Consider the following 24,552-nt stretch of genomic DNA (forward strand, 5'->3'; position numbering starts at 1 on the left):
TCCGAGAGGACCCTCAAGGTGTGCTTCCTGACTGGTCTTAATAACAAGAATAATCCACCCATCAATTGTGACACCAAGCGACCTCACTCTCCAAGGGAAGCGTAAGATGCTTTGGGACTTCAGATGAGCAAAGTTTCATTCATGGTTAATCATGAATGAAAAAGAAAGTGAGAATACATGCTGCAGAAGAAGAAGAAAAGCTGAGAGAGCGTGCTTTTAAAAAATTCCCTGTCTTACACGCAAGACAGAGAACGGGTGTCTTCACTTGGCTGTATTTTTCAACATTTGGTTATTGCAATAAATTGTCTTTTTTCTTAAAGTTGAGCTGATTGTGCTTCGGGCCACTAAGGAGTTAAATGCTGTCCTCTAAGTTCAAGGGGAATTAGCCTAGCTCAAACACACGGTGCACCCTGGGCAGTATAAAGGCGGGGAAATCAGCAGCAGGGAGACAGTTTCCTTTGTGACCCGAGCTGCACACTTATATAAAAGCACTTTGGCAGTTATGGAGCCATCTGACATTCGAAGGAAAAAAATAGCTGTCGTTGGTGGTGGCTTGGTAAGACTCTATTTGGATATCTTATTCCTGTTAGTGGTGTTATATTATCATTAGTCTGAATAATTATTATAAATCACTTGCACAGATTGTTCATCTTCTTGTGAAACTTCTCTGATATTTAAATATGCCTATTTTAAATATGGGTTGAGTGGTAATTTGCTCTTTTCAATGAAAGGTATTTTTATCTCCATTAAATACAAAGGTGTCTGTTTTCCCTGGTCATTTTGGTTTAGCATTTCTTAAAAAAACAGAGCAAATTGAATTTGATTCATCCCCATGTTGGCTATGTTTTTGAAACAGATATCAGCGTCAATAGTCATTTTAGGCCAAACGTTTGCCTCATTTGGTGAATAACTCAGTTTATACTATCAATAAGAATAAAAGCTAATGCAAAATTGTTATGTTGGATGTTCACTAGTGGGAAGAGCACCCGTTTGGTCTCCTGACTTATTTGGCTGGTCCCATGGAGCACGTAAGGTGGTGGAGTGAGGGCTTCCCCTGTCGCTGGGCATAGGAGATGAACCTGCAGAGCCTTGCCCCACATCTAGAAGATGTGGGAGGGGTCTCTCCTCCGCTACCATTGTTATCTTACCAAAGCTGGTCTGTTTCATGTGGGGCTGCCTCAAGTAGACTGTATTTCCCCCCCTCAATAGAACTCCTATTTTGGAATAAAAGTATCACCATTGGTAAAAGCTTAACCATTTTGTTTTCACCTTTGCTGTACTCATTTGTAGGCTTTTAGCTCATAGGTATTCATTCATTCATTCATTTACTCAACAAAAATTTCTTTTTATTCCAACAAAAATTTCTTAAGAGCCTAATATGTGCCAGACACTGTTTGAGGGATTAGTATAGTTTATGCCACACATTTCTTTATCAAGTATATGCTAATTTTGTCTTCTGTTCTGCCTTCTTTATGATCTTTTCACCCAAAGTACTATGACAAGTTCCTCTAACATTCCTGGTTCTAGATTTCAGTATGCTAACGAATGCTGTCACATGCCATGTTGGTCAAGGCATGTGACATATGTTGTCATTTCTTTACACGGGGCCTCAGTCCAGGTCTTTCCTATCGAAATTTTGCAGGAAGTGAGATGCATGTATTCACCACAAAGTCACTGCGTGCCTGCTATTTGCCAACATTGTTTTTGTTACTAGGAATACAGTGGTGAACATTCCTGGGAAGTGAAAAGAGAGCAGAGAAGAAAACAAATCATTTCAGTGAGAGACAGACATTGTAAAGAAATGCAAATAGGGCAGGACTGTAGAAAGTCTTCACGGGCATCTGTTTGGAATGTGGTCAGGGACGGCCTCTCTGAGGGGAGGATATATGACCAGAGACCTGAATAATGGAAGCAACCATGTGTGGGGCTACAGAAAGCATTCCAGGCAGAGGAAAGAGCCAGAAGAGAAACCCTGAGGTGTTCAAGGAGCAGACAGAAAGGCAGAAAGAGTGAGGCTAGAGGAGCTCCTGAGGCAGGAATGCTGAGAGAGCCAGATACCCTAGGGTCTTAAGAGGGCAGGGCAAGAAGACCGGATTTTACTCTGAGCATCATGGGAAACCACTGGAGGACGTTAGGCAGGAAAGTGAGCTGTGATTTTAAAAGATTTCTGGAGCTAGTGTGTGGAGAAGGAGTGGAAATTTGAAGACAAGGTGACCAGTTAAGACACTGTTGCGTTTGTCCAAGACTCGGACTATGGGAGCAGCAGTGACACCTCTTAGAATGTCTCTTAGCAAAGGGGAGGTAACAAATGTGTGATTACATATATGATTTGGGGAGGCATAAATATGTGGGTGTCATCCATGGATTTCTCGCTGAGTAACACTTAAACTCTTTGTCATGTAACCACTTCATTATCTGAGCACATACCTGTGCTGGAACATAGAAGAAATGTATTAGAAGCAACTAAAATTCGGGGCGCCTGGGTGGCTCAGTTGGTTAAGTGCCTGACTCTTGATTTTTGGCTCAAGTCATGATCTCAGTGTCGTGGGATCCAGCTCTGAGTTGGGCTCTGCGCTGAGCGTGGAGCCTACTTAAGATTCTCTCTCTCCCTCTCCCAGTCCCTGCTCGCACTCACTCTCTCTCTCTCCCCAAAACAAACAAACAAACAAACAAACAAACAAAGAAACTAAAACTCCTCTGCAAAGGAATTCTATCCACCTTACTGCTCAGGCTCATGCCTAGGAATCATGTTTGATTCCTTTTTTCATTTTATGCGCAGACCTCCATTCCTCTTTTACTCCACCGGTAAGCTTTGGTGGCTCTATATCCAAAATCAGTGTCAACTCTGACCATTGCAACCATCCCATTCCAGACCATCATCATCCCTCATCCACCTCTTGTGTGGTCCCACAGCTTCTACTCTTATCCACGGACAGTCCATTCTCCACATAGCAGCCACATCCATCCTCTTAAAACATAAGTCTGGTAATTATAACTCTTTGCCAATGCCTTCCAATGGTTTCCCATTGCAGATAAAGCAAAATCCAACTCTTTACCAAAGGCTCCACTCGAACTGAGTCTGTCTATCTGGCTGGCTTCACCATTTCCCTGTTTTATGTTTTTTTAATATTATTCATCAGCACCTGGAATTACACCCTTTATTTGTTTTTGAATTTTAACCTATTAAATATCTACTCCAACTAGAATACAAGCTTATATTTACCAGTGTATTCCAGTGGCTGGAACCATGTCCAACATGACTTATTTTTATTATTTAGTTAGTATTGGATAGATGAATGAAAAGAGGGATGAAAAACTCTCTTAAGGATAGGAAGATGAAGGAATTGGCACAATGAACAAAACCTTGAATTTTGAGCATATCATGAAAAAAAGTATTAAATAAAGCAATTCAAGAAGGTTAAATTAAAACACGGAGGACAAATTAATTTTCTCTCTCAACTTCTTTCTTGTGTCTTTCTGTTCACCTTTCCCAATCCCTTCCTGCCAAGGGGCCATATCGCCGTACCTTACACTGTCAAACACATGAAAGGCTCTCCCCAGCCCCTAAGGGGAAAAACTACAACAGAGTTGAGAACTTTTCCTTAGAAGTCCAAAGGAGGGGTGCTTGGGTAGTGTCTGAAACTCTTGGTTTCAGGTCAGATGGTGATCTCAGGGTCAAGAGATCGAGCCTGACTTCAGGCTCCCTGCTCAGTGTGGAGTCTGCTTGAAATTCTCTCCCTTCCCCTCTGCCCCTCCCGCTCATTCCCATTCTCTCTCTCTCTCTAAAATAAATAAGTAAATCTTAAAAAAAAAAAAAAGTCCAAAGGATACAGTGAATTCACCTTATTTTTTTTTTGGTAGTAGCCTTGCCCACTGAAAAGCCACCCTAAGAATTTGTCCTTGCCCCACTGTTAGTGATCATCTGACCCTGTGATAGATGAATTAATTTCTTTTCTTTGAAGACCTGTCAAGTCAAAGAGGTCAGAAGGAATCAACAGATCAAGGAAGGAACTCTTATTGAGAAACTAGAGGTAAAAGAAACTAAACCATGATCTTAAACTGGTGAAAGTTTAAAAAAAAAACTTTAATCTGAGTATTTAGAAAGATTTTCCTCCTTGTGTGAACACTGCTCCCCAAGCCCCCCTGCCAGTGTCATTACCTCCTGGAAGCCAAAGGGTCATCCTGTAAAGACCTCTTCTCTCCTGAAAATGCCCTCAGGGTTCTGTTTGCCTCTATCACAGTCTTCGTCCTATGAAAGTTATTGATATGCATGGTTTATTTCCCCATAAAAGGTATGTACTTTTCTAAATCTTGAGATTGTCTTATCTTTGGGTCCTGCTCCCTTCCTTTTTATAAAGATTATCTCAGTGCCTTAAACCGTCAAACACACTAACACACTTTGTGTGCATGAGTTTGCTTTCAGAAGTGGGGAATCATGTGCTTACAAGTTGGGGGCAATTAAAAGAAAGGCAATGTTTTCCACCAGAATGGTGTCATAAGGAATGTAGTCCTTGAAGGATGATCTTGAAAGTGGATTTGACAAACAACCTCTACCTTTCAGGCTGGAACGAGGTCTATGGGTGCAGCTCTCTGATTCTATAGCCTTGGGGGAGAAACTGCCACATAAGCTGCCTTACTCTGTGTTAGTAATACCTTCTCTTTTTTTACAAAGTGACAAGCCAATGAAGTCAAAAGGAAGTCTCTCTAGGGCACCTGGGTGGCTCAGTTGGTTAAGCGACTGCCTTCGGCTCAGGTCATGATCCTGGGGTCCTGGGATCGAGTCCTGCATCGGGCTCCCTGCTCAGCAGGGAGTCTGCTTCTCCCTCTGACCCTCTTCCCTCTCGTGCTCTTTATCTCTCATTCTCTCTCTCTCAAATAAATAATAAATAAATAAATAAATAAATAAATAAATAAATAAATAAAAGTCTCTCTAACCTGCCCAGTATCCTCAAGCTATGTTCCTACTCAGGTCCGGCTTCTGGTAACCGTTTGCAGTGTTTACCTGTAGGTAGAAACGAGCGGAGCCAAAGGGCAGTCTCTCAGCAACATCTACAGCTCCTTGAGCCCTCATTTGTGGGGGGAAGCCAAGAGCTCTAGCTGAAAAAGCTCCTGAGGATTCCAGGCGCAGCTGTGGCCCACTGTCCAAGCCCACGTTCAAAGATGTATTGTAGGGTAGCATTGAAGCCTTCCTTCTGTCTCCCCTGCCGACAAGCAACCCCCACTACACATTGTTTTGAGATCCATTATCCCTGTTTGACCAGCAAAATGCTCCTTGAAAAGGTATTGAGAAGGTAAATTCTTTCGAAACATCAGAATAAGGAGACTTGTGAACTTTATGACTTCTTGTCCATAATCATGCCCTCTCTCGCAGTGTTCGAGTCAGGTTAGTGACCTCTGTTCATGAAATTGCCTTTGAAGCAACTTCACCTTGACTCTAGGAGAGGGTGTATGTTACAGCCAAAAATGTTAGATTTCTCTCGAGGATTTATAGGGTCAGAGGTGTCTTGGTGCTGGATTGGCCCTAGACTGGGTTTCTGTCCTCTGTTCTTAGGATCTCTCCACCTCACCTGAATGAGACAAAGCATCTGATAGTGAGGGGCTAAAATCAGCTGAGACTGCAATCAGAAAATCACTCAGAACACCAGATGGCTGTGTCTTTTAACTCTAAAATTCCACGGCTTCCTTTTCACCCTTCCTTATCCACACACTTCTATCTTTGTTCTCAATCTGGTTGTTATGAAAACAGAAATCAAATGTCACCCAGAATTTTCACTTTTGCCAAAGTCAATATCCTAGACACAGAGAAACCATCGAATGTTTTAGTCTTGGGCCAAGGCCTCTGTTTTATTTTTCTGCAAATATTAATGAGACAGACCATGTAAAGAATGTAATTACTATGAGCCTTTATTCTTATTTTAGTGATATGAAAGTAAATAAAACTCTATTCACTCCACTCTTGATTTCTATTCCCCAGGCACTGAGCCCTGTATGTGAGAAATGCTCACTTCATTTCTGCACTAATATCTAGCACCCTCTACCAACAAAAGGGGAGTGGATTTCTCTGTGGCTGTAGAGGTCATCCTGAGTTTGCTCTGAGCTAAGGACAAGTCTTGATCCCACGCTCTAGCTCTCCTCAATCTCTTTTGTAGCTTTCCTTGTGCTCCGATCCCTCTCATCAAACAAATTTATTCTAGCTGTCTCCCTTATTATTTAGCCGTATCACCATTTCTCCAGGAGGTGTGACTAACGTTTTGAGATTTTTTTTTTTTTTTTGCTACCCAGACAGCCTGTTAAGTTGTCCCATAAATTCTGCTGTTACCTATGTGATACAGAGAACTCACCCTTCAGAGTCTGCTTCGTTTACTGCTTTGTGAGCAGCATCTGAGATGAAACCAGTAACTTTAGGCAGCTCAAAGCTTAACTGCCTGTTTTTCTTTCCTTGTCATTAGGCCCCAGATATTCTCGGACAGTTGGTCCATGATCCATGCATATATCCGCCCAAGACCTCGGCGAGGCCTTGCCTTGAGAGACACAACTGTTCTTCAGCCTAGGAGAAATAAAATGCAATGAAGAATCTCTAACGTGGTCTCTCAAAAACACCCGGTCTGGGGGATATTCAAAACTCACAACAAAACCATAAAAATAACTTGTCCCACACACTCTGTTTCTTTTGCCTGCTTCGTAGCTATTCCAAAAACGAAACAAGAGATCTGGCCAAATCTTTCGATACTCGCGGCTGTCAGCGTCCTCTCTCCAGCTCATTTCGGCTTGCCTTCTTCCTTTCCTCTCTGTTCTCTTTCGTTCTGCTGTTATCTTTATTTCCGCCTCGTGCTAAGGCCCAGGAGCTGCTGGGGCATCATTTCATTACTTCAATCTTAACAAAGGAAATGAATGGGTGCCATATGATTGTTCACAAGCCAAAAAATTAAAATAACCTCAATGTCCAAATATAAGGGCATTGCGTACAATGAAATGTAATGCGATTATTTAATATTTTGATTTAAAGTATTTTCTGACATGGAAATATATTCACAAGATCCTGTTCATTTTTTTAAAGATTTTATTTATTTATTTGAGAGAGAGAGAATGAGAGATAGAGAGCATGAGAGGGGGGAGGGTCAGAGGGAGAAGCAGACTCCCTGCTGAGCAGGGAGACCGATGTGGGCCTCGATCCCGGGACTCCAGGATCATGACCTGAGCCGAAGGCAGTCGCTTTACCAACTGAGCTACCCAGGCACCCAATCCTGTTCATTTTTTAAAACAAAATCATAAAATCTACAACCCGGTACTATTTTTAAAAGAAATATTACGTGTTTTATATCCATAGAAAATTTTAACACTGGTTCTCTTTGGTGGTAAGATTGTGGAACATTACTTTTTTCCTTCATGTGTATCTAATTTTCTAATTTTTTTATTAAAAAATACCAAGTTCTTACTAAGTATCAGGTATTGTGGTTTGGACTAGAAATAGAAAGTGATAAAATACAAACTTTACAAATATCATTATTCTCTGGGCACTTACAGCCTGTGGGAGAGTCAGACGAAAATGTAAATAAATAATTCAGTTCCTCGTGGGAGATACTGAAACACATATTCATATAGGCATCTGTGGAATTACAGAAGAAAAGGCAAATAAGTCTTTTGGAGGAGGAGAGGTATCAAGAAGAAGTGCACTGAGAATATGAGTCTTGAAAGAAGACTAAACATTTTCCAGATGGAGAAAGCAGGAAAGGATTATTCAGGCAAAGGTAACATTGTATTCAGAGGCATGTAAGTGTAAAAATGCATGGCATATTCAGTCAGGACATATGCAGTAACTTTGGTATGCTTATTACAGATAGGGAATGGGCAAAAAATGAACTGAAACTAGAGGTCACAGTCACATGTAAGAATCTTTTAGGTCATAGTGAAAATTTGGGACTTTTCCCTGTAGATGTATGAGGAACAAATAAAGGAATATAAGACAGAAAATGCATCCTCTAATTTTTGTTGTAGGAGACACCCAGTCTAGTGTGGGGCATGGCTTTAATAGGTGGAGACTGGGAAGGAAGGATTTTTGGAAATCCATCGGAGTAGTTCAGGTGAAAGCTTTTCAGGGCTCTCTGAAAAGAGAATGGAGGGTAGGGTAGGAGATCTGTCTTGAAAAAGGCTCAAGGAGATCAACAAGACTTGTTGTCTAATTAAATATATATTGGCAAGTAGAAAGGGATGTTAAACATTCCCTGAAGTATCCTCGTTGGATGAACTAGTGGGCAGAGTTGCTAGTGTCTAAGCTATGGAATCGAGAAGGAGAAGGTTTGAAGTTTGAGGGAGGGGAATAAGTTGGATTTGAGGCATGTTGAGAGGGAGAGACCTGCATGACCCCCCAGGTAGAAAGAGGTTTACTAGTCAGAGATGAGTTCAGGAGAGGGATCAAGCCTGGAGAAAAAGTCCTAAGAACCCCAACAGAAAGTCATCATCATCAAAGGAGGAAGATCAAAACTCTGCTTGGCCTCAGAGACCAAATCCAGATGATACAGGCTAGTGAGTTCAGGGTAAGGTTTGAATATGAAAACACATAGCATATGCAATAATAGCATGTGCAATTCTAGCAGATGGAATCATTACTAACCAAGTGTGAAGACATTTTTATGCGCTTATTTCATGGTGAGTGCCGCTAACAATCTGGTTCTTTTCATTACATTCATATGTTCAAAGATCCAATTCTTGAGAAATCAAAGTATAGTTGGATGAGTGGGAGGTATAAACAGGCTCTTCTGTTTGGTGACAAATTCACAAAGGCCTAGGAGTCTTAGGGAGAGTTTTATACATTTCATTAAGTCAAAAGGAGTTGACACATGTTTAACATTACACTATCAGGTTAATTTCAAACACATTATAATAAAGAGGCATAAAATGCATGACATTTTTATAGTCACCATACCCCTTCCTACTAGGGTCAGCATTTATAAATTAAAAGGTATAGTTTTCTCATTATCATTGGACACTTGAACGATCATTGCTGGAGTGGTCACATGGGATCCCACAGAAATTTGGCGAATTCTCTTGATAAAAGCAGGGCAGCGATGGGGCGCCTGGATGGTTCAGTTGGTTAAGCATCTGCCTTTGGCTCAGGTTGTAATCCCCGGGTCCTGGGATCAGGTCCTGGGATCGGGTCCTGGGATCGGGTCCTAGGATCAAGCCCTGAGATCAGGCTCCTTGTTCAGCGGGGAATCTGTTTTTCCTCTCCCTCTTACCACCCACCCCCCCCGGCTCCTGTGCTCTCTCTCTCATAAATAAATAAAATATTTTTTTATTTTTTATTTTTTTAAAGATTTTATTTATTTACTTGAGAGAGAGAGAGAGAGAATGTGAGAGAGAGATCATGAGCAGGGGGGAGGGGTAGAGGGAGAAGCAGACTCCCCGCTGAGCAGCAAGCCCTATGCAGGGCTCCATCCCAGGACCCTGAGATCATGACCCGAGCCAAAGGCAGATGCTTAGCCAGCTGAGCCACCCAGGCGCCCCAATAAAATATTAAAAAAAAAAAAAAGCAGGCCAGTGAAACACCAGAGAAACATACTTCAGCATTTACATAAAAGAAATTTTCAAACAATGTTCCTAAATGGTAAGTTAGGCATCAACAGAGTGGGCCAGGATGGGGTCAAAGCAAGCACATGACTTGCAAAGAAGGAACTAAGAGGAAGCAGGAAACAAAGGTAGAAAAATAGAACGAAAGGGTCAATCCATGATTACGTAACCAACAATCTCCTCAGAGCTCTGCTCATGCACAAACAGGCTAGACTAGTTGTTGTTAAAGCTTTTAATTTGCCAGTTATTCTATGATCAAAATGATCTACTCTTATGGACTTTGGATGCCTCAGAACAAATATAGAGATGTTTCATCATTGTCCGTGAACTTGGTAGAACTGTCCTATCTCTGTCAAGGCAGAACTGCCAGAACTCACATCATGCAAAGTGTGGGTTGCTCCCAGGTGTCCAGCCCTGTTCCATTTCCTCTGTCCCCTCACCACCTTCATGTCTGGTTATGCTCAGAAGCTAGCTGAGCCTTAACTGAGAGTTTGTGGTGGGCTCACAACGGTGTACACACATTTTCCTTTCCTTTTATGTCTTTAGGTCTAATTAGCCTTCTTGCCAGGGTAACCACTAAAGAAGGCACTGACTGTCCCGATTAAGCACCTTTTATAGAAAGTGAGAAGGGGAAATAAAGGTAGAGGGGCAAAAGCACTTGAGTAGCTTCGGCGTGGCAGGGCTGGAGAAGCAGAGTAAGAGGCAGCAGTATGTCCACGGAAGCCCCTGAGGCAGCCTCCGCGGAGGAGCAGAAGGAAATGGAAGATAAAGTGACTAGTCCAGAGAAAGCTGAAGAAGCAAAATTAAAAGCAAGGTATCCTCATCTGGGACAAAAGCCTGGAGGTTCAGATTTCTTAAGGAAACGATTACAGAAGGGGCAAAAATATTTTGATTCTGGGGATTACAACATGGCTAAAGCCAAAATGAAGAACAAGCAGCTCCGGATAAGACAGAGGTCACTGGTGACCACGTTCCCACTCCACAGGACCTTCCTCAACGGAAACCATCCCTTGTTGCTAGCAAGCTGGCTGGCTGATTAAAAGAGCTAAACTGCATGAATCTTCTAATTCCCATTATTTCTCCTTAATATGTTACTTCTCTGCTTTTTATTTCCTTTCATTCACTAAGTCATTTGAGAATGACAGCTTTGCAGGTAGCGATAGTGTGTGCTGCTATTGTAACGGAATACATGTGTGTAGAGTTTTGATTAGTTTTAACAGTGCCCTGATAAAGAGAACACGTTAGAGCAACATAAAGTAATCTACTTGAAAATAATTGTATGTATTACCTAACTTCTAGTGTAGGACTGACTCAACAAGTAACAAGCAAGTTTTACAATTGTAGTATTTTGGCTTTCTTTAATTCATCTTAATTATAGCTTTCTATGTTACTCATATTTAATATAACCTCTATTGTATTGATTTCTTCTGTGTTTTCCTTTTGAATTTTGTAAAACAGAAGTTTAAGACCACAAGTTGGAAGGAAGATCACATTCTTCAAACAAAAATAGATGGGGCTCCAAAGGATTTGTTTCTCTGTGCTTGAACTTGAATGGCCTTAAACCTGTTTCAGCTTTAACAATAGAATTTTACTTGGGCAATATTTACCCATTCTGGTGTAAAAAAAAAAAAAGGCACTTTATTAGCCATGTTACTAATCCTTCTGGCTGGACCTATATAATATCTACCAGTATTCGTTTCTTTTAGTTTTACTCGAACTTTAGTTACACAGAATTGGAATTATAGTCTTTGTTTCAGAACATGCTGTTCTGTTCTGAGCATACCGTGGTCTTGGTGAAGACTTTTATTTACTTTTTTTTGTTTATTAATAGTAATAAGCAGCAGCAGTAACTGAACTCACCACTCAACACTAGAACTAACACATTGCTGGTGACTTAGATCAACCTCTGTGCTTCTCCCTCACCCATTATAAGCATTGCCTTGAATCTCGTGTTTATCATTCTCTTGCATATATATATATATGTATATGTATATATATACATATATATGTAGGTTTTATGTATGTGTGATATATTTATCTCATATCTGTACACATAAATAATATGCATATATACTTCTAAAAATTATGTATATACGTATATTTGTGATTTAGCTTTACTCATCCTTATTAGACTATCATGCAGTATGAAATCATCTGGGTCTTATTCTTTTCATTTATAGTATTACTAAAATATTCATATTACTGCCTTTCATTGTGTGAATATACCATAATTGATTTGTTCATTCCTCCCTGATAGCCATTTGGGTTGTTTCCAGTATTTTTGTTTGTATGTTAGTTGTGAAAAGTACTGTTTGGAACATTCTGGCATGTGTCTCCTGGATATATGCCCTGAGGAGACAAGGCAGATTTGTCAGAGGTCATCACTAGTAATGCGTAAGAGTTCCTCCTGGCCCTCATTCTCTCCAACACTTGACTTTTCATGAACCAAGATTATATTTAATCATACTTCCAAATTACTTCATCTAGCTTTATTCCAACATTCCTGACCCTGTTGGGCTCCTGATCAATATCCTTCCCCGTCCTGCTCTCCACCAGAAAAGGAACAGTGAGAATTATGTGCTGTGAAAGAAAGAGAAGTTTCTCAAGCCTCTCTCTTTTCCTTCAGGGAGACTTACTCCATTTAGCCTTTAATTGCCTCCTTAATTGTTTTCTAAATGCCACAGAACAATTTAGCCTTCGGAAGAAATTAACTTTATTGTATCAACTTCACTGTAGCCTTCCAGTTTTCTTTTCCCTAATGCAAACTTGTTACTGCTATTGCCCTCACTAGATAGTCTTTAACACACAAATGGAAGGAATGTAGATAGACGGGCAATTTTTCATAAATCAGAAGAAAGCAGAGAAGGAAGAAAGAGATTTAAGATGTTTGTGTTTAACGGGGAAATCACCTGTGGTGAAATCAAAGGAGCTGTGATTAGTGAAACATAAAAGGGTCTAGGGCTGTGCTGGAAAGGAGTGAAAAGGGATGGAAAAGTTGTTGAGACACAAAGTGTTCTGTGCCAGGCACCAAGTCATGTTATTAGTGGAGACAGCTTGACCACTGCTGGGAAAGTGATACCAGCAATCAGAGAGGAAGTCACTTCAGATTGAGGAATTGAAAGGAAAGCAATCAGATAGAGGGATTAAAATGAGTACAATTTGTCATGCTCTCTTCAGACACATCAAATGCTAACAATTAACGTGTTCATAATTTCAGGAGTGGCTGCACAGGGAAAACTAATTTATTATAATTTTTGTTTAGAGCAGTTTTAGGTTCACAGCAAAATTAAGGGAAAGATACAGAGATTTCCCAATATCTCCAGCTCCCATACATGCACAGCGCCCCCTATTATCAGCATCCTCCCCCAAAGTGGGATATTTAGTGCAAGTGATGAACATACATGGACACATCATCACTCAAAGTCCATAGTGTACATTGAGCTGCATTCTGTGAATTTGGACAAATGTATAATGACATGTAGGTACCATTAAAATATCATACAGAGTATTTTCAATGTCCTAAAAATCCTTCGTGAGCCATTTGTTCATCCCCCACCCCAACCCTGACTTATTTTTTTCTTTTTAATTTTTTATTGTTATGTTAATCACCATACATCATTAGTTTTTGATGTACTGTTCCATGATTCCTTGTTTGTGCATAATACCCAGTGCTCCACGCAGAACATGCCCTCTTTAATACCCATCACGAGGCAAACCCATCCCCCCACCCCCCTCCCCTCTAGAACCCTCAGTTTGTTTTTCAGAGTCCATCATCTCTCATGGTTTGTCTCCCCCTCCGACTTACTCCACTTCATACTTCCCCTCCTGCTATCTTCTTCTTCTTTTTTTTCTTAACATATATTGCATTATCTGTTTCAGAAGTACTGATCTGTGATTCAACAGTCTTGCACAATTCACAGCACTCACCATAGCACATACCCTCCCCAATATCTGTCACCCAACCACCCCATCCCTCCCACCTCCCACCACTCCAGCAACCCTCAGTTTGTTCCTGAGGTTAAATATTCCTCATGTCAGCAAGGTCATATAATACATGTCTTTCTCTGATTGACTTATTTCACTCAGCATAACACCCTCCAGTTCCATCCACGTTGTTGCAATGGCAAGATCTCATTCCTTTTGATGGCTGCATAATATTCCATTGTGTATATATACCACTTCTTCTTTATCCATTCATCTGTTGATGGACATCTTGGCTCTTTCCACCGTTTGGCTATTGTGGACGTGGCTGCTATAAACACTGGGGTGCACGTACCCCTTTGGATCCCTACATTTGTATCTTTGTGATAAATACCCAGTAGTGCAATTGCTGTATCGTATGGTAGCTCTATTTTCAACTGTTTGAGGAACCTCCATACTGTTTTCCAGAGTGGCTGCACCAGCTTGCATTCCCACCAACAGTGTAGGAGGGTACCCCTTTCTCCACATCCCCGCCAACATCTGTCATTTCCTGACTTATTAATTCTAGCCATTCTGACTGGTGTGAGGTGGTATCTCATCGAGGTTTTGATTTGGATTTCCCTGATGCCGAGTGATGTGGAGCACTTTATCATGTGTCTGTTGGCCATTTGGATGTCTTCTTGGAAAAATGTCTGTTCATGTCTTCTGCCCATTTCTTCATTGGATTATTTGTTCTTTGGGTGTTGAGTTTGAGAAATACTTTTTAGATTTTGGATACTGGCCTTTTATCTGATACGTCATTTGCAAATATTTTCTCCCATTCTGTCGGTTGTCTTTTGGTTTTGTGGACTGTTTCTTTTGCTGTGCAAAAGCTCTTTATCTTGATGAAATCCCAATAGTTCATTTTTGCCCTTGCTTCCCTTGCCTTTGGCGATGTTTCTAGGAAGAAGTTGCTGCGGCTGAGGTCGAAGAGGTTGCTGCCTGTGTTCTCCTTTAGGATTTTGATGGACTCCTGTCTCACGTTTAGGTCTTTCAACCATTGGGAGTCTATTTTTGTGTGTGGTGTAAGGAAATGGTCCAGTTTCATTCTTCTGCATGTGGCTGTCCAATTTTCCCAACACCATTTGTTGAAGAGATTGTCTTTTTTCCATTGCACATTCTTTCCTGCTTTGTCAAAGATTAGTTAGACCATAGAGCTGAGGGTCCATTTCTGGGCTCTCTATTCTGTTCCATTGATCTATGTGTCTGTTTTTGTGCCAGTACCATACTGTCTTGATGATGACAGCTTTGTAATAGAGCTGGAAGTCTGGAATTGTGATGCCGCCAGCTTTGCTTTCCTTTTTCAATATTCCTCTGGCTATTCGGGGTCTCTTCTGATTCCATACAAATTTTAGGATTATTTGTTCCATTTCTTTGAAAAAAGTGGATGGTATTTTGATGGGGATTGCATTGAATGTGTGTCGATTGCTCTAGGTAGCATTGACATCTTCACAATGTTTGTTCTTCCAATCCATGAGCATGGAACGTTTTTCCATTTCTTTGTGTCTTCTTCAATTTCTTTCATGAGTATTTTATAGTTTTCTGAGTACAGATCCTTTGGCACTTGGGTTAGATTTATTCCTAGGTATCTTATGGTTTTGGGTGCAATCGTAAATGGGATCCAATCCTTGATTTGTCTCTCTTCTGTCTGGTTGTTCGTGTATAGGAATGCCACTGATTTCTGTGCATTGATTTTATATCCTGTTACTTTACCGAATTCCTGTATGAGTTCTAGAGTTTTGGGGTGGAGTCTTTTGGGTTTTCCACATACAGTATCATATCATCTGCAAAGAGTGAGAGTTTGACTTCCTCTTTGCCGATTTGGATGCCTTTGATTTCTTTTTGTTGTCTGATTGCTGCGGCTAGGACTTCTAATACTATGTTGAATAGCAGGGGTGAGAGTGGACATCCCTGCCGCGTTCCTGACCTTAGGGGAAAAGCTCTCAGCTTTTCCCCATTGAGAATGATATTTGCTGTAGGTTTTTCATAGATGGCTTTTATGATATTGAGGTATGTACCCTCTATCCCTATACTCTGAAGAGTTTTGATCAAGAAAGGATGCTGTACTTTGTCAAATGCTTTTTCTGCATCTATTGAGAGGATCCTATGATTCTTGTTCTTTCTTTTGTTAATGTATTGTATCACGTTGATTGATTTGCAGATGTTGAACCAACCTTGCAGCCCAGGGATAAATCCCACTTGATCATGGTGAATAATCCTTTTAATGTACTGTTGGATTCTATTGGCTACTATTTTGGTGAGAATTTTTGCATCCATGTTCATCAAGGATATTGGTCTGTAATTCTCCTTTTTGATGGGGTCTTTGTCTGGTTTGGGGATCAAGGTAATGGTGGCCTCATAAAATGAGTTTGGAAGTTTTCCTTCCATTTCTATGTTTTGGAACAGTTTCAGGAGAATAGGTATTATTTCCTCTTGAAATGTTTGGTAGAATTCCCCTGGGCAGCCATCTGGCCGTGGGCTTTTGTTTGTTGGGAGATTTTTGATGACCGCTTCAATTTCCTTAGTGGTTATAGGTCTGTTCAGGTTTTCTATTTCTTCCTGGTTCAGTTTTGGTAGTTGATACATCTCTAGGAATGCACCCATTTCTTCCAGTTTATCTAATTTGCTGGCATAGAGTTGCTCATAATATGTTCTTATAATTGTTTTTATGTCTTTGGTATTGGTTGTGATCTCTCCTCTTTCATTCATGATTTTGTTGATTTGGGTCATTTCTCTTTTCTTTTTGATACGTCTGACCAACGGTTTATCAATCTTGTTAATTCTTTCAAAGAACCAGCCCCTAGTTTCGTTGATCTGTTCTACTGTTCTTTTGGTTTCTATTTCATTGATTTCTGCTCTGATCTTTATTATTTCTCTTCTCCTGCTGGGTTTAGGCTTTATTTGCTGTTCTTTCTCTAGCTCCTTTAGGTGTAAGGTTAGGTTGTGTATTTGGGCCTTTCTTGTTTCTTGAGAAAGGCTTGTATTGCTATATACTTTCCTCTCAGGACTGCCTTTGCTGCATCCCAAAGATTTTGAACAGTTGTGTTTTCATTTTCATTGGTTTCCATGAATTTTTTTAATTCTTCTTTAATTTCCTGGTTGACCCATTCATTCTTCAGTAGGATTCTCTTTAGTCTCCATGTATTTGAGTTCTTTTAAACTTTCCTCTTGTGATTGAGTTCTAGTTTCAAAGCACTGTGGTCTGAAAATATACAAGGAATAATCCCAATCTTTTGGTATCGGTTGAGACCTGATTTGTGACCTAGGATGTGATCAATTCTGGAGAATGTTCCATGGGCACTAGAGAAGAATGTGTATTCCATTGCTTTGGGATGGAATGTTCTGAATATGTCTGTGAAGTCCATTTGGTCCAGTGTTTCATTTAAAGTCTTTATTTCCTTGTTGATCTTTTGCTTAGATGATCTGTCCATTTCAGTCAGGGGGGTGTTAAAGTCCCCCACTATTATTGTATTGTTGTCAATGTGTTTCTTTGCTTTTGTTATTAATTGCCTTATAAAAGTGGCTGCTCCCATGTTAGGGGCACAGATATTTACAATTGTTAGATCTTCTTGTTGGATAGACCCTTTAAGTAAGATATAGTGTCCTTCTTCATCTCTTATTACAGTCTTTGGTTTAAAATCTAATTTGTCTGATATAAGGATTGCCACCCCAGCTTTCTTTTGGTGTCCATTAGCATGGTAAATGGTTTTCCACCCCCTCACTTTCAATCTGGGGGTGTCTTTGGTTCTAAAATGATTCTCTTGCAGACAGCATATTGATGGGTCTTGTTTTTTAATCCAATCTGATAGCCTGTGTCTTTTGATTGGGGCATTTAGCCCTTTTACATTCAGGGTAACTATTGAAGGCATGAATTTAGTGCCATTGTATTGCCTGTAAGGTGACTGTGACTGTATATTGTCTGTGTTCCTTTCTGATCTATGCTGCTTTTAGGCTCTCTCTTTGCTTAGAGGACCCCTTTCAATATTTCTTGGAGGGCTGGTTTTGTGTTTGCAAATTCCTTTAGTTGTTGTTTGTCCTGGAAGGTTTTTTTCTCTCCTTCTATTTTCAATGACAGCCTTGCTGGATATAGTATTCTTGGCTGCATATTTTTCTCGTTTAGTACTCTGAAGTAATCATGCCAGTCCTTTCTGGCCTGCCAGGTCTCTGTGGATAGGTGTGTTGCCAATCTAATGTTTCTACCATTGTAGGTTACATATCTCTTCTCCCGAGCTGCTTTCAGGATTTTCTCTTTGTCTCTGAGACTCTTTCATTCTTTCCTGCTTTGTCAAAGATAAGTTGACCATAGAGTTGAGGGTCCATTTCTGGGCTCTCGATTCTGTTCCATTCATCTATGGGTCTGTTTTTCTGCCAGTACCATACTAGTACAGCATCCTTTCTTGATCAAAACTCTTCAGAGTATAGGGATAGAGGGTACATACCTCAATATCATAAAAGCCATCTATGAAAAACCTACAGCAAATATCATTCTCAATGGGGAAAAGCTGAGAGCTTTTCCCCTAAGGTCAGGAACGCGGCAGGGATGTCCACTCTCACCCCTGCTATTCAACATAGTATTGGAAGTCCTAGCCGCAGCAATCAGACAACAAAAAGAAATCAAAGGCATCCAAATTGGCAAAGAAGAAGTCAAACTCTCACTCTCTGAAGATGATATGATACTGTATGTGGAAAACCCAAAAGACTCCACCCCAAAACTGCTAGAACTCATACAGGAATTCAGTCAAGTAGCAGGATATAAAATCAATGCACAGAAATTAGTGGCATTCCTATACACCAACAACCAGACAGAAGAGAGACAAATCAAGGAGTCGATCTCATTTACAATTGCACCCAAAACCATAGGATACCTAGGAATAAATCTAACCAAAGAGGCAAAGATCTGTACTCAGAAAACTATAAAATACTCATGAAAGAAATTGAAGAAGACACAAAGAAATGGAAAAACGTTCCATGCTCATGGATTGGAAGAACAAACATTGTGAAGATGTCAATGCTACCTAGAGCAATCGACACATTCAATGCAATCCCCATCAAAATACCATCCACTTTTTTCAAAGAAATGGAACAAATAATCCTAAAATTTGTATGGAATCAGAAGAGACCCCGAATAGCCAGAGGAATATTGAAAAAGGAAAGCAAAGCTGGCGGCATCACAATTCCAGACTTCCAGCTCTATTACAAAGCTGTCATCATCAAGACAGTATGGTACTGGCACAAAAACAGACACATAGATCAATGGAACAGAATAGAGAGCCCAGAAATGGACCCTCAGCTCTATAGTCAACTAATCTTTGACAAAGCAGGAAAGAATGTCCAATGGAATAAAGACAGTCTCTTCAACAAATAGTGTTGGGAAAATTGGACAGCCACATGCAGAAGAATGAAACTGGACCATTTCCTTACACCACACACAAAAATAGACTCCCAGTGGTTGAAAGACCTAAACGTGAGACAGGAGTCCATCAAAATCCTAAAGGAGAACACAGGCAGCAAACTCTTCGACCTCAGCCGCAGCAACTTCTTCCTAGAAACATTGCCAAAGGCAAGGGAAGCAAGGGCAAAAATGAACTATTGGGATTTCATCAAGATAAAAAGCTTTTGCACAGCAAAAGAAACAGTCCACAAAACCAAAAGACAACCGACAGAATGGGAGAAAATATTTGCAAATGACATATCAGATAAAGGGCTAGTATCCAAAATCTAAAAAGTATTTCTCAAACTCAACACCCAAAGAACAAATAATCCAGTGAAGAAATGGGCAGAAGACATGAACAGACATTTCTGCAAAGAAGACATCCTAATGGCCAACAGACACATGAAAAAATGCTCCACATCGCTCGGCATTAGGGAAATCCAAATCAAAACCTCAATGAGATACCGCCTCACACCAGTCAGAATGGCTAGAATTAACAAGTCAGGAAGCAACAGATGTTGGTGGGGATGCAGAGAAACGGGAACCCTCCTACACTGGTGGTGGGAATGCAAGCTGGTGTAGCCACTCTGGAAAACAGTATGGAGGTTCCTCAAACAGTTGAAAATAGAGCTACCATACGATCCAGCAATTGCACTACTGGGTATTTACCCCAAAGATACAAATGTAGGGATCCAAAGGCATACGTGCACCCCAATGTTTATAGCAGCAATGTCCACAATAGCCAAACTGTGGAAAGAACCAAGATGTCCATCGACAGATGAATGGATAAAGAAGAAGTGGTATATAGACACAATGGAATATTATGCAGCCATCAAAGGAATGAGATCTTGCCATTTGCAACGACGTGGATGGAACTGGAGGGTGTTATGCTGAGTGAAATAAGTCAATCAGAGAAAGACATGTATCATATGACCTCACTGATATGAGGAATTCTTAATTTCAGGAAACAAACTGAGGGTTGCTGGAGTGGTGGGGTGTGGGAGGGATGGGGTGGCTGGGTGATAGACATTGGGGAGGGTATGTGCTATGTTGAGCACTGTGAATTGTACAAGACTGATGAATCATGGATCTGTACTTCTGAAACAAATAATGCAATATATATTAAGAAAAAAAAAAGAAGATAGCAGGAGGTGAAGAATGAAGGGGAGTAAGTCGGAGGGGGAGACGAACCATGAGAGATGATGGACTCTGAAAAACAAACTGAGGGTTCTAGAGGGGAGGGGGGTGGGGGGATGGGTTAGCCTTGTGATGCGTATTAAAGAGGGCACATTCTGCGTGGAGCACTGGGTGTTATGCACAAACAATGAATCATGGAACACTACATCAAAAACTAATGATGTAATATATGGTGATTTACATAACAATAAAAATTATTTAAAAAATAAAGAAAGAAAAGAAAAGAAACCAAAAAAAAGAAAAGAAAAACATCAAAGCTACCTCTGAAATCATACCGTTTAATCTTGAGTTCATCCCATTATTTTTGCAAATGCTTTCTCCTGGTGATTGAATAAATCAACTGGACAGCCAAGACTAATACAAGTAAAATTACATGTGATGTTGCATTTTGCCAGTAAAAATTCCCTATATTTGTGGAATCAGATAAAAATATGAAACAAATTGCTTTGATTCCTAGGTTGGATCATTAAATGCATGCTTCCTTGCAAGGAGGAATTTCCAAGTTGATTTATATGAAGCTAGGGAAGGTAAGACAAGACTGAAACTCGTGAAATGTGAAAATTCTGATTCTCTGACATCTTTCTCTTTAGATTTTAAAAAGAAAGTGTTTTAGAAAGAGGAACTTATTTTTTTTTTTTTTTGCAACCACAACTATCTAAATTTAATTTAATACAAAATCACGACTATTAGTGTTTTCTTTAAGGGAGCTAACAGGGGTCTTTTAATTTGGTTCTGATTGCACAGTTGTTTAGGTGTTATATGCTTAGCCTGTCCTGAGGTATAATACGGAGTCTACTTTCAATGTCTTAGATATCCGAGTGGCTAAATTTGCACGTGGAAGAAGCATTAACTTGGCCCTTTCTTATAGAGGACGACAAGCCTTGAACGCCATTGGCCTGGAAGATCAGGTACCTTGTTAAGACATTTTCCTTGTAAAAGATAATACTTGCCATTTTCCAACAACGTTGCCAAACTTCTCACTGTCTGGTGTGTCGCTTGGAAATGTGAACAGAAGTAAATATTTTGCTGAGAGTACTTTTGCTGATAATGTGTCTTTGGGATGATACAAATTTCCTTAGATGTATGTGTAGGAAAACACTCTGCATGGGGCTTCAGGAGTCCTGGGGTTTCCTCCTCATGCATTGCTTGCTCTCTTCTGTGATCATGAGAAAAATCACTTATAACCTCTTTCACACTGAACCACTTTCCTTAATTGTAATACATGATTTAGACCAGATACAATTTAAATCAATTCCAAAATCTAAAGGTTAAAAAAAAAATCAAAACCTAAGATTTGGAGGAACATACTTTTCATTAAGTTTCCATCATACTGTGCTTCCCATAATCCTTTGCATTAATTTTTAATTTTTTGAAAATATTTGAAAAATCACATTTTAAAACCGATGTCTAACTTATTTGCATGATGCCACGTTATGGTAATTGAAATTGATATTTCTGGTTTTATTTCAGATTGTATCCCAAGGCATCCCCATGAGAGCAAGAATGATTCACTCTCTTTCAGGGGAAAAGTCTGCAATTCCCTATGGGACCAAGTCACAGGTCGGTTAACCCTGAAGATAGTGTTTGCTTGCAGTTGAGTCTAATGTCTGGAATGTGACTCTTGCTCATTGGCCCTTCCTTTCCTCTCTAGACCTTTCTTTGACATTGTCTGTATCAGTCTACCACTCAGAAACCTATACTAGTTAACAAGTTAATTGACAGGAGGCCGTTAAAATAGGGCCCAGTTTCTAATAACCATTCAATAGGAATTAGTTACGTTGTCATCACTATTAGGCTCTTTTTTGCCTGTACGCATCGCTCATGGTGGCCTGGGACACCTTTTCTCTCCCATCTCCTTTTAATTACATAAAGAAGATTACCATGTATTTATTGTCAAGCATAAAATGCAAGAACAACTCTATAGGGTTTTCCCCAAACTGACTCTTTTGCCCCAAATTTAATTATAATAGAATTTATAGAATGAACCAGAAATTTTTTCAGTGCTGTATAATTCTACAACAACAGAGGCCAGATGGTGATGTAATTTACAAAAGAAAATCCATTATCCTGCTTTGTGTTTTTCTTATCTTTACATAGTAACACATAGAGTTGGGGAAAGTATGTATTTTTATCTAATATTTATACCTTCTAAATTTGTTTCTTTGAGAGAGAATGAATGTACCAAACATCTATCAACTAGAGAAAAACCCAACTTGCTTTATCCAACAAGGCCTCATTTTATTAAGTGCAGAACCCAAGGGAGGTTTATATTCTTTGTCTCTGAGCTCCCACAGAGCTCCCATTGCAGGTGGATCAGCAATTCTCAGATTTCACTGGGATCTTGTCAAAATGCAGAGTCTGATTCTGTAGGGCCAGGATGGAGGCTGAGATTATGCATCCTAAATACACCCAGTTGGTGTCTGTGCTGCTGGTCCGTGGACCACGTGTTGGGCAGCAAGAGATAAAACACAGGTGCTCATGGAAACAAGGTCTGTGTGGTGCTTGAAGCACCTCACACCTGTTAGGATGCTACTATCAGAAAACAGAAAGAGAAACAGAAAATAGTGTTGGGAAAGATAACAGAGAAATTGGAACACCTGCACATTGTTGGTAGGAATATAAAATGGTGCGGTCGCTATGAAAAACAGCCTAGTGGTTCCTCCAAAAATGAAAAACAGAATTTCCATATGATCCAGCAGTTCCCCTTCTGGGTATATATCCAACAGAACTGAAGGCAGGGACTTGAGGAAATATTTGAACCCTCATGATCATAGCGGCATTATTCACAACAGTCAAAAAGCAAACGTGACCCAATGTCCATCAATGGATGGATGGATAAACAAGACGTGGTGTACACATATGTAAGATAATAGAAAATAAAATAATGGTTTCTGCCCCTGGTTCCTGGCACAGAACTCCTAAAACTCCTGTAATTTCCTAAATGATTAAAGCACTAGGAGATCTTTTGTTCTAATATTTGGTCTTTGACTGTGGTTCCTCACACAGAACTCCGAAATCCCTTGGAATTTCCTGGGTGATAAGAGTATCTTTTGTTATAATCAGGTAACTCTTGGTGGGCTCCTGGATGGGGGCTGGTCACCAGAAAGACCAAGGCATAATAAGAAGCTTGGAATTTTCCCCACAGTGGGGAGAGGGGCTGGGAGTGGAGTTAATGATCCATCATGTCGTGTGATGGAGTCTTCATAAAAATCCCAAAAGTATGGGGTTCAGAGAACTTCCAGGTTCGTGCACACACAGAGGTGCTGGTAGAAGAATAGCACACCCATAGAGGGTGAACACATATCTTGCCCTACACATCTTTCCATCTAGATGTTCATCTGCACCCTTAACCATATCCTTTTATAATAAACTGATAAACAGTAAATCAACTGTTTTCCTGAGTTCTGTGAGCTACTCTACCCAGTTCATTGAACCTGAAGAGGGCCTCAGGGGAACTTGTGATTTATAGCCAACTGGGTAGAAACCCAGGTACAAGCTACATTGCCATTGGCCTTTGATGTGTGTGTGTGGGGGGGTGCAGTCTCATGGGACTGAGCCCTTAACCTTTGGGATCTGAGGCTATCTCCAGGTAGATGGTGTCAGAATAGTTAAATTGTGGTACAGCCAGCTTGTGTCACTGAGAAATTGCTTGGTGGAGGACCCCGCCCCCACATCTGGTGTCAAAGTGTCATGCGTGTGGTAATAAGTGAGAGTAAAGAAGACACTCCCCAGAGGAGAAGGGGAGGTTTTTCTATACAACATGCTTTGGAAAACTATTAAGGCTTAAAAAAAGGGAAATCCTCACACCTGCTACAACATGGTTGAAACTGGAGGACTTTATACTAAGTGAAATAAGCCAATCACAGAAGGACAGATGCCATAGTACACTTATGTGAGTATCTAGAGTAGATAAATGCATAAAAAAAGAAAGCAGAATGGTGGTTGCCAGGGCCTGCAGGGAGGGAGAAGTGGGGAGCAATTGTTTAATGGGTAGAGAGTTCCAGATGTGTAAGATGAAGCGTTCTGTGGAGGGATGGTACAGCTGGTCACGCAGCCATGTGAATGTCCCAAATGCCACTGAACGGTACACTTAAAAAGAGTTAAGATGGTAAATGTTGTATCATGTGTGTTTTACTACAATTCAAGTTTGCTTAAAAAGTGGTTGAAAAGTAAAACATTCCAACAACTAAGCGCCTATAGGAATGTGGGGGGGTGGTTGGCGGGGAAAGATCAAAAATTTCCATTTAGTGACATTCTCAAATAATAACCCACTGATTTGGGCATTATAAAAACATAGGTACAGAGTCTTAATGCATTAACCAGGCAGAAGAAGGAAGCAGAAGGAAGTCTACTGACCATCCATAGGCAGATAAGCATTTTTGGATAATTAATATGTC

At 40.3% G+C, this 24,552-nt stretch overlaps 1 protein-coding gene and 1 pseudogene across 1 annotated transcript in view; both read left to right on the top strand.

Moving 5' to 3' along the window:
* Positions 1–463: 463 nt before the first annotated feature.
* Positions 464–24,552, top strand: part of KMO (kynurenine 3-monooxygenase) — a 58,575-nt gene continuing 34,486 nt past the window's right edge. Inside the window, exons 1-4 of the mRNA XM_028111899.2 lie at positions 464–556; positions 20,613–20,682; positions 20,966–21,063; positions 21,626–21,715. Coding sequence (XP_027967700.2) covers positions 503–556; positions 20,613–20,682; positions 20,966–21,063; positions 21,626–21,715 — 312 coding nt within the window. The 5' untranslated portion in view covers positions 464–502. The remainder of the gene's footprint in view (positions 557–20,612; positions 20,683–20,965; positions 21,064–21,625; positions 21,716–24,552) is intronic.
* Positions 10,263–10,720, top strand: LOC114215715 (cAMP-regulated phosphoprotein 19 pseudogene; annotated as a pseudogene).

Source organism: Eumetopias jubatus, unplaced genomic scaffold (assembly GCF_037043125.1).
Source record: "Eumetopias jubatus isolate StellerSeaLion01/CBP00866 unplaced genomic scaffold, mEumJub1_p1.0 scaffold_12, whole genome shotgun sequence".
In the NCBI taxonomy this organism is placed as follows: domain Eukaryota; kingdom Metazoa; phylum Chordata; class Mammalia; order Carnivora; family Otariidae; genus Eumetopias; species Eumetopias jubatus.